This window comes from Cebus imitator, unplaced genomic scaffold (genome assembly GCF_001604975.1).
Source record: "Cebus imitator isolate Cc_AM_T3 unplaced genomic scaffold, Cebus_imitator-1.0 Scaffold54, whole genome shotgun sequence".
NCBI classification, from domain to species: Eukaryota; Metazoa; Chordata; class Mammalia; order Primates; family Cebidae; genus Cebus; species Cebus imitator.
In genome coordinates, this window is record NW_016107369.1 from 4,008,851 (window position 1) to 4,019,339 (window position 10,489).

Sequence of the window (10,489 nt, forward strand, 5' to 3'; positions counted from 1 at the left end):
GGCTGAGGCAGGAGAATTGCTTGAAACCAGGAGGCAGAGGTTGCAGTGAGCTGAGATTGCACCATTGCACTGCAGCCTGGGTAACAAGAGCGAAACTCCATCTCAAAAAAAATTTATTCTGGGTATATTAATGAGTATGATTATTGTCAGGCAATAATAAAAGCAGAGATAACCTTAAGGAGTCTTGTTTTCTTAATGGAGAGAAACAAACTCTTCCTGTGAAAGGTCAGATAGCAAATATTTCAGGCTTGCAGGTCACTTGAGCTCTCTGTCACATATTCTTCTCTACTTTCTCCTCCTCCCAAAAAATGTAAAAGCCATTCTTAGCTCTTGTGCAATAGAAAAACAGGAGGTTGCATGCCAGTTTGGCCTGCCTAGCTAGGCAACAGTTTATGGATCCCTGGCTTATAGACAAGTAGAAACTGACCAGCATACATTCTAGGACCCAACCCAGAACTGATGGGACTTCTTGATGAACAGGCTCTGTCTGGGGAGAAGGTAAGTTAAAGAGGAAATAAGAATGGTCTCATTGACTAGGCAGAAGGTGGTGCCATTTACTGAGATGAGGAAGAAGTAGATTCGGGAATGGGGTGGGGAAAGAGGGGAGAAGGGAAATCAAGAGTTAAGTATGAATTGCCTATTAGTCATTCAAGTGGAGATGTCAAGGAGGCAGCTCAATATAGACTCTGGAGCTTATGGGAGAGGTCAGGAGATCCACATTTGGGATATATCTACAGATACATTTAAAGTCATGGAGTTGGGCTGGGGGCAGTGACTCAGGCCTGTAATCCCAGCACTTTGGGATGCCAAGGCGAGTGGATCACCTGAGGTCAAGAGTTTGAGACCAGCCTGACCAATATGGTGAAACCCCATCTCTACTAAAAATATAAAAATTAGGCCAGGCACCATGGCTCACGCCTGTAATTCCAGCAATTTTTTTTTTTTTTTTTTTGAGACAGAGTTTCGCTCTTGTTGCCCAGGCTGGAGTGCAATGGCACCATCTCAGAACTCCACAACCTCTGCCTCCCAGGTTAAAGCAATTCTCCTGCCTCAGTCTCCTGAGTCGCTAGGATTACAGATGCACACCACCATGCCCAGCTAATTTTGTATTTTTTTCTTTTTTCCTTAAAAAAGTTTTTTTCCCACAGGCAATTTGAGACCATAATTTTGTATTTTTAGTTCAGATGGGGTCTCTTCATGTTGGTCAGGCTGGTCTTGAACTCCCGACCTCAGGTGATCCACCCTCCTCGGCCTCTCAAAGTGCTGGGATTGGCCGGGTGTAGTGGCTCACGCCTGTAATCTTAGCACTTTGGGAGGCTGAGGCAGGTGGATCACTTGAGACCAGGAGATTGAGACCAGCCTGGGCGACATGGTGAAACCCCCGCTTTACAAAAAATACAAAACTAGCCAAGCACAGTGGCAAGCAACTGTAGTCCCAGCTACTTGAGAAGCTAAGGCAGGAGAATTGCTTGAATCTGAGAGGTGGAGGTTGCAGTGAGCTGAGATCAAGCCACTGCACTGTAGCCTGGTGACAGGAGTGAAACTCTTTGTCAAAGAAAAAAAAAAGAAAGAAAGAATTTTTTTTTTTTTTGAGACAGAGTTTCACTCTTTTTGCCCAGAGTTTCACTCTTTTTGCCAGTGATGGCACGATCTCAGCTCACTGCAACCTCCACCTCCTGTGTTCAAGCGATTCTCCTGCCTCAGCCTCCTGAGTAGCTACGATTACAGCTGTGCGCCAACATTCCCAGCCATTTTTGTATTTTTAGTAGAGATGGGGTTTCTCCATGTTGGTCAGGCTGGTCTAGAACTCCCAACCTCAGATGATCTGCCTGCCTCAGCCTCCCAAGGCACTGGGATTACAGGCGTGAGCCACCGCGTCCGGCTAAAAGAAAGAAAATTTTTAAAAAGAAAGGACTTGGCCAGGCACAGTGGCTCTTGCTTATATTCCCAGAACTTTGGGAGGCAGATCGCTTGCTATTGGTCAGCAGAGCCTTAGGAATGCAAGTAGACAGTGAATTAGATAACTGCTTATACTGATTCCCTGCCTTAGCAGGGAAAAGGCCAATGCAAATTATCAGGATGTACTGTGTGCACTAGCAATCTTATCTTAGATCAGGGATACAACAATCAAACTAAATGTTCCTAAGTGGACACCTCATAAAATAATTATTGTATGGCATTTGTCAGAACTTTAAATGCTTTACAGCTGGTTTGTTTGTTCTTGTTTTGTTTGTGGGATTTCATTTCTAGGAAAAGAATTAAATGGACTAAATTTTTAAAAAATCATGTACATTACTAAGGACAGACAGTCCATCTTCTGGATATTTCTGAAGATGCTCAATAAACATTAATCAAAGTAGGTAATGATTCCCAACAAGGGCTATTGTGTCTTCCATGTTTATTTTCTGCCCTTGATCTTAGCCAAAAGGCCGAGAATCTATTCCATGTTTATTTTCAAATATTCTTCATCTTTGATTATTTGATAGCATCCCAATAATAGTTTGTTAAATCAATAAACGTGTTGATATACATGCATAGTATAGTGTCTGGCATACAGTAGGTACTCCATTGAATGAATGCATGAATTATTACCATGTCAATTTGACTGTCTATTTGAAAATAATAATAGTTAATTTGATCCCTAAAGGGTTTGTGCACTTAAAATACACACATACTCACTTTCCCTGACAACACTTATTTGGTAATTATTTGGTATTTATTATGTTCATCTGAGACTGGACCAAAACATGTTGTTTTATTCAATTTAAATACCAAATTCAAATTTGGTTTGAATATAGTCTGCCATAGAAGACGTTAAATATTTGCCAAAAAAAAAATTACCCTGCACATTGAGGAAGCCAGACAGTCACTCCAGCCCAAATACCCTGCTGGGGACATGAACTGGAGATCTTGCCCGAAACACATTCATCATGTGACCTCTACAACTTCTTGTCTAAGGTACTGGTCCACACTCGCTAATAGCCAAGTTGAAATCTTTCCTCGAAATATTCCTCTCTAGTGTCTCAATGCCCCAGTTGCCATCAAGGTGTCAAAGGCGCCGCGGTTGCCCCATCCCGGAAGACACAACCTCATTCCTCGCCCTCGCGCCTGGGCGGCCAGTGGGCGGGCCCAGCGAAGGGCCTTGTGGCTGTTTCCTATTGGGCCTTGGTTGCTATGGTGTCACCCGCCCTAAAACTCATGGGTACATCTTCCGGAAGGTAAAGGATAATTACTTCCAGGGCTGCCCATACTTGCCATGGCCGTTTCAGTAGTCACTAACCTCAATAAAAATAAAACTTTTGCAATAGTATTCTAGTAAAGCTTCTTAAACCCCTAAACTTGCGGTTTTGACATGGTACCTATCCTTTCTTCCCTTTTCAAAAGATTCACTATAGATTCTTTCACGATTTGCCAGACTCCAAAATGGCGCGGACGGCATCAGTAGGTCAGAGGCGAGTCACGTGGGTCCTCCCGGTTCCGGCGCGGTAGAGGCCTGAGGTGGTGAAAGAGTCTCCAGCACCATGTCTGGTTTGTCTGGCCCACCAGCCCGGCGTGGCCCTTGTCCGTTGGCGTTGCTGCTTTTGTTCCTGCTCGGCCCCAGCTTGGTCCTCGCCATCTCCTTCCATCTGCCCATTAACTCTCGCAAGTGCCTCCGTGAGGAGATCCACAAGGACCTACTAGTGACCGGCGCGTACGAGATCTCCGACCAGTCTGGGGGCGCTGGCGGCCTGCGCAGCCACCTCAAGGTGCGGCACTGGGTGACTTGGGGCCGGGAGGGAAGACGGCAGGCTTAAGCGAGGGGAGGCCCGGGTTTGGGGTGTCGGGCTGGAGGAGGCCTGGAAGTTGTTCTCGCCTCCCGGGAGCGCGAAGGACTTGCGGTGGAGCCCGCCCCCTCAGCCCGCTGGTTGCCATTCGCGGGGCGGGGCTGAGCACCTACGCCCGGGAACCCCAAGAAGGGCTGCGAGGCCTTGGCGGATGTGGGGACACCTGAGCTGAGGCGGTCGTTGTCAGGATCCTATACCAGTTTTGGTCCCAGATACCTTGAAGTGTAACTTGGTTCTCCAAAGTAGTCTTGGGATGTTGAATGTTTATGGAGCTTGGCATCATAAGATACCGCGATACCTGCAGGAAAGTAATGGAAACAAAGCTAACTGTGATTAATAAAATATGTTATTTATTGAGCATCTGCTGTGTCAGTTACTGTGCTACTTTGCATATATTACCATTTGGTTCAGGCACTACCCTATGAAGTAGGTAGGTACTGTTAGCCCCATCTTACAAATGAGGAATCAGAGAGGTGGGATAAACGAGTAAGTGTCACAGATGGAATTGATTCTTATTTAGTTTGGTAGTGAAGTATGTTGAGGGAAAAACGCTACAACCTTATTCTCTCCTTGTTTTAAATTTGTAATTTCTGTAGTTGATTAAAGTCGATTATTGGTTACAAAATAGTCTCAGTCTCTAGTCCTTTTTCTTTGGTATGCCAGAATCTGGACTTGGCTGCTTTTATGTAAATATCAACTATGCTCTTGCATGGTGACAACTACTATCGTAATACCAGTTTGGTCCCATTTTGGAGCTAAGAATAGTCTGACCTGGTCTTTGAGACATTAATATAATTTAATATCCATCAGTATTTGGTTGCATTTTAGGTAATGTTATTCATTCACAATAAGCAAAGTGTCTTTTTTTTTCTTTGTATGGGGTTTATATTAAATAATAAGAAACATTTTTATTTTTCAATATAGTTTCAGATGTAATAAGACCATAACATATGTTAAAGTAGTGGAACCCAGTAGGGTGGTAATACATGTAATTTATTTCTACTTTATTTAGGAGAGATAAACTATTTTCTAGGCAGTTACTCTGTGACTCTGTTGTTCTCTTTGGGTTCCAAACTTCAGTCTACTCAGGCATAATTTTAGAAGCTTAGATACAGTGTTTCCAGGGTGGGAGATCATGCTTCCTACTCTTCAGAGGATGTTCATGGAATCAGGGAATTTCACCAGTGAAAGAGACCTTGCTCTCATCTCCAGTGTTGCTGTCTGATTTGTTCTTATATTTTAAAGCCCTTCAGTGGCTCACTGTTGCTTGTTGATAGTTTGAATTTCTCAGCATGCTTTGTTGTGCTCTTCATGATCTGCTACTGAGCTATATATTTGGTCACTTCCCACTTTACATTCTACATGGAGTCACCTTGAACAGTACCCTGAACTCACTTATTTTCTGAACTGCTTTTGTTTATGTTTGTCTTACTTATTAGACTAGTAGTATCCTCAGGGTAGGAACTATTCTCAGGTTCATCCTTTCTAGAATGCCAAACCTGTTACCTTGATTCTAATAAGTTCTCAATAAATAACAGGAACCGTAGTTTAGCATGGCCTTATGGGAATTACATTGAATCTAGGGCTGCTGAAGGGACCACAACAGCAGGACTTTAGGCTGGGCGCCGTGGCTCACACCTGTAATTCCAGCACTTTGGGAGGTCGAGGTGGGCAGATCACATGAGGTAAGGAGTTTGAGACCAGCCTGGCTAACATAGTGAAACCCTGTCTGTACTAAGAATACAAAAATTAGCTGGACATGCTGGCACGTGCCTGTAATCCCAGCCACCCTGGAGGCTGAGGCAGGAGAATCGCTTGAACCCAGAAGGTGGAGGCTGCAGTGAGCTGAGACTACACCACTGCACTCCAGCCTGGGTGACAGAACAAGACTCCATCTCAAAAAAAAAAAAAAACCAGGAGGATCTACACCCTGCATTTTGCCATCACTTAGTTGCTCTCTTGTGTCTCTTCTGTTCTTTTGCTACTAACCAGCTTAGTGGAAATACAGGGGTCCTAAACCCAAATGTCAAATAGGTAATATAATTGAAGGAATTAGACCAGGTGTGTGTGTGTGTGTGTGTGTGTGTGTGTGTGGTGTGTGTGTTATTTTTATATGCATATATATATATATATTATTGCACTTTAGGTTCTGGGGTATATGTGCAGAACATGCAGGATTGTTGCATAGGTACCTACATGGCAATGTGGTTTGCTGCCTCCATCCCCCTGTGGACCAGGTATTTTTTAAAAGCAGCAGTCATGATAAATGGAATAATTGGGTATGGAAACTGTTAATTAGAGGTGACCAATACTCAGTTCTTAATGAGACTTGCCATGCAAGCATGTGGGCTCTTTTACCACATCTGATTCTTTTTTCTTTTTTTTTTTTTGAGACGGGAGTCTTACTTTGCCACCCAGACTAGAGTGCAGTGGCACCATCACAGCTCACTGCAGCCTCAACCTCCCCAGGGCCCAGGTGATCCTCCTACCTCAGCCTCCTGAGTACCTGGGACTATAGGCACATGCCACCATGACCAGCTAGTTTTCATATTTTTTTTTTGTAGAAACAGGGTTTTGCCATGTTACCCAAGCTGGTCTCGAACTCCTGGGCTCAAGTGATCTGCCCACCGTGGCCTCCCAAAGTGCTAGGATTACAGGCATGAACCACTACATCCAGTCCGCATCTGATTTTTCAAATGAAATAGGAACGCCAGATGTTGAAGTGAAAGGTCCTGATTTTTATTATTTTATTTTATTTTATTTATTTATTTTTTGAGACGGAGTTTTGCTCTCATTGCCCAGGCTGGAGTGCAATGGTGCGATCTCTGCTCACTGCAGCCTCCACCTCTTGGCTTCAAGTGATTCTTCTGCCTCAGCCTCCCAGGTAGCTGGGATTACAGGTGCCCACCACCACCACGCTCAGCTAATTTTGTATTTTTTAGTAGAATGGGGTTTCTCCATGTTGGTCAGACTGATCTCAAACTCCCAACCTCAGGTGATCCACCCACCTCGGCCTCCCAAAGTGTTGGGATTACAAGCATGAGCTACCATGCCCGGCCGGCTCCTGATTTTAAATTTCACCAACCAGCTTTCAGTGATGTAGAGCCTCAGAAATTCTGGCCCACCGGAGAACCATGGATCTCATCGTCCTCACCACTGCTTTGCCACTCCATTCCCCTCAATAAAATGATTTGGCCCCCTAAAAATTAAATAAAATAAGTTTCACCAACCAATTCAAATTGGTTTTGGCATTGATTTGCTTTCAGCGTCATGAAGCATAGTATAGTGAGTTCACCTTTATACCCAATACTCAGATTCAGCAATTAACAGCATCTTTCCGCACATGTCATCTTAACTGCTTCCACCATATCGTTTCATGCTAAATTGTTTTAAAGTAAATCACAGATCTCATGATATTTCAGTCCTGCATACTTCAGCATGCATCTCTTTATTTTTATTTATTTTTTTGAGACAGACTTTTGCTCTCACCCAGGCTGCAGTTCAGTGGTGCAATCTTGGCCCACTGCAACTCCACCTCCCAGGTTCAAGTGATTCTCCTGCTTCAGCCTCCTGAGTAGCTGGGACTACAGGTGCGCACCACCACGCCGAGCTAATTTTTGTTATTTTTAATAGAGATGAGGTTTCAGTATATTGATCAGGCTAGTCTTGAACTCCTGACCTCAAGTGATCCACCCGCCTCGGCCTTTCAAAGTACTGGGCTTACAGGCATGAGGCACCATGCCCGGCCTGCATCTCTTTAAAAATATACACATGGCCAGGCGCGGTGGCTCAAGCCTGTAATCCTAGCACTTTTGGAGGCCGAGGCGGGTGGATCACGAGGTCAAGAGATCGAGACCGTCCTGGTCAACACGGTGAAACCCCGTCTCTACTAAAAATACAAAAAATTAGCTGGGCATGGTGTCGCGTGCCTGTAATCCCAGCTACTCAGGAGGCTGAGGCAGGAGAATTGCCTGAACCCAGGAGGCGGAGGTTGCGGTGAGCCGAGATCGCACCATTGCACTCCAGCCTGGGTAACAAGAGCGAAACTCCGTCCCCCCAAAAAAATAAAAAATAAATAAAAAATATAAAAATAAAAATATAACCACAATGTTACGTGGCTATAATCACACCTCACAAAATGAACAGTGGTTTCTTAATACCCAGTCCATATTCTGATGACCCCACTTGTCTCAAAAATGTCTTTTGAAAGTTAATTTGTTGTCTCTCTCAAGTGTCTGATCTAAAGCAGTCTCCTTTTCCTCGCACCTCCTTTTTTTTTTTTTTTGAGATGGAATCTTCCTCTGTTGCCCAGCCAGGTTGGAGTGCAATGGTGTGATCTAGGCTCACTGCAACCTCTGCCTCCTGGGTTCAGATAATTCTCCTGCCTCAGCCTTCCAAGTAGCTGGGACTACAGGCGTCTGCCACCACACCCAGCTAACTTTTGTATTTTTAGTAGAGATGGGGTTTCACCATATTGGTCAGGCTGGTCTCAAACTCCTGACCTTCTGATCCGCCCATCTCAGCCTCCCAAAGTGCTGGGATTACAGGCATGAGCCGCTGTGCCTAACCCCTCTCACCTTTTTTGTGCATGCAATTGAATTGTTGGAGTCAATTGCTCTTAAAAGAATGTCCAACATCTTGGATTTGCCTGTTTGCTTCTTAGAGGTGTCTTTTTAACGAGTTCTTCCCCTGTATTTTGTAAAAGGAATCAGCTGTAAAGTTGTAACCAGATTCAAGTTTATCTTTTTGTCAAGGGTATTACTGCAGGAACACAGTACTTTTTGTGTCCCATATTGCTGCTGCTAAGATTGATCAGTGGATTAAGGTGTGTCTTAGTGTCTTGCTGCTGTAACAAATTACCACAAATTTACAGCTTAAAACAACAGGGATTTGTCTTACTCTTTCTGAAGGTCAGAAGTCCTAAAATCAGGGTGTTGGCAGAGCCGTGTTTCTTCTGGAGACTCATTGTTTGAGTGAGGTGGGGATCCATGTTCTTGCCCTTTCTAGCTTCTTGAGGCCACTTCTATTTGGCTCACATCTCCTCCTGCATCTTTAAGGCCAGGATGGGCATGGTGGCTCATGCCTGTAATCCCAGCACTTTGGGAGGCCTAGGTGGGCGAATCACTGAAGATTAGGAGTTTGAGACCAGCCTGACCAACATGGTGAAACCCTGTCTTCACCAAACATACAAAAATTCACTGGCATGGTGGTGCACACCTGTAGTCCCAGCTACTTGGGAGACTGAGGCAGGAAAATCTCTTGAACCTGGGAGGCAGAGGTTGTGTTGAGCCACAGCACTCCAACCTGGGTGACAGAGCGACTCTGTCTCAAAAAAAAGAAGTTAAAGCCAGTAGCATAATTTCTTCAACTCTGTCTTCCTCTCCTTCCCTTTTCCATCCTCCACTTTGTTCCTCACCACCCTCTTTCCCTCTGTCCTTCTCTCCCCTGCTATCATCATCTCATCCTCATACTACCTGCCTCCCTCCTTCCCTTATAAGGACCCTTGTGACAATCTTCTCCACCTCAAGACCCTTAATCTGATTTAATCACATCTGCACAACCCCTTTTGCTATGTGAGATAACATATTCGTGGGTTGTAGGGATTAGGATGTGGACGTCTTTGTGTGGGGGAAGCATTTTTCTCTCTAGCCGGGTAGTAGTAGCCTGAAGACTTCATTGTAAGGTTTCCCATTAATCTTTCGCTTAGGAATTTGCTGATGACCACTATGTGAATTTATTATTTCATTAAGATTGTGAAATGATGATTTTCTAATTCTGTTACTCTTTCCATATTTATTAGCTGAAATTATTCTTAAGGAATTAATCAATATCATCTAATTACCCTAAAATGTATCATTCATGTAGGCAAGATAAATGCAGAATTGATTTCTTCTAATTGATAATTTTCAGAGTAAAGAATTGTTGCCCTTGTCATTTTCAGTGTTGTCCAAGAGTTTTTGTTTTTTTTTTTTTTAAGTATTTTACTGAACTCTTTGTGTTTGTTTCAACTTTTAGAGTCATCATGTTTTTAGGCAGTTGTTTCCATTCTTTATGCTCATTTTGTCCCTTTGGTTCCTTCATATTGGCACCTGCATTTTTTCAACATAATCCTGTTAGGCTTTGATAGCATCCTTGTTTTCTGGCACAACAAAGTCTTTTAGGCTTATCTTGTATATATCTATCCCCTGACTTCAGAACAACTTTTCTCTACGGAGTTCTGGTTCCTTTTTGTGGGGATTGGTATTGGGAGACCACAAGCCACATGTCATTTCTGAAAATGTGATATACCATGGAAGCCACAGAACACATCTGTGAGCTGATTCAGCCCTATAGCAGCTTTCAGTCTTTTTCAGTGTCTGTTCACTTAGTTCCACTTTTTCTTATATTTTGACAGCTGCTTCAAAGATTCTCTCTGTGTATCATTTTAGCTGTTGAGGTGTAACTCCTGAGTGCCAGAGCTCCTTTTCATATGCTAGGCCACATCGAGGTCTCAGGTCAGCCAATGGCTTGTCTTCTCTTTGGTCACATGTCCACCCCTGGTTCAGGCAGCTGTGGTTTGATTTGAAGTATGAGGAGAACTGGAGAGACTGGTGTAAAACCTGGTCACCTGAGCTTAGCATTTGGCAGTTGTGCTGAATGAGGCAGTCTTTTTTTTTTTTTTTTTT

General features: G+C 43.8%; 1 protein-coding gene across 1 annotated transcript in view; it reads left to right on the plus strand.

Annotated features, from left to right (window-relative positions):
* The first annotated feature begins 3,453 nt into the window (after positions 1–3,453).
* The window catches only part of TMED10 (transmembrane p24 trafficking protein 10), a 48,876-nt gene continuing 41,840 nt past the window's right edge, over positions 3,454–10,489 (plus strand). Inside the window, exon 1 of the mRNA XM_017528630.2 lies at positions 3,454–3,746. Within this exon, the coding sequence (XP_017384119.1) occupies positions 3,522–3,746 (225 nt within the window). The 5' untranslated portion in view covers positions 3,454–3,521. The remainder of the gene's footprint in view (positions 3,747–10,489) is intronic.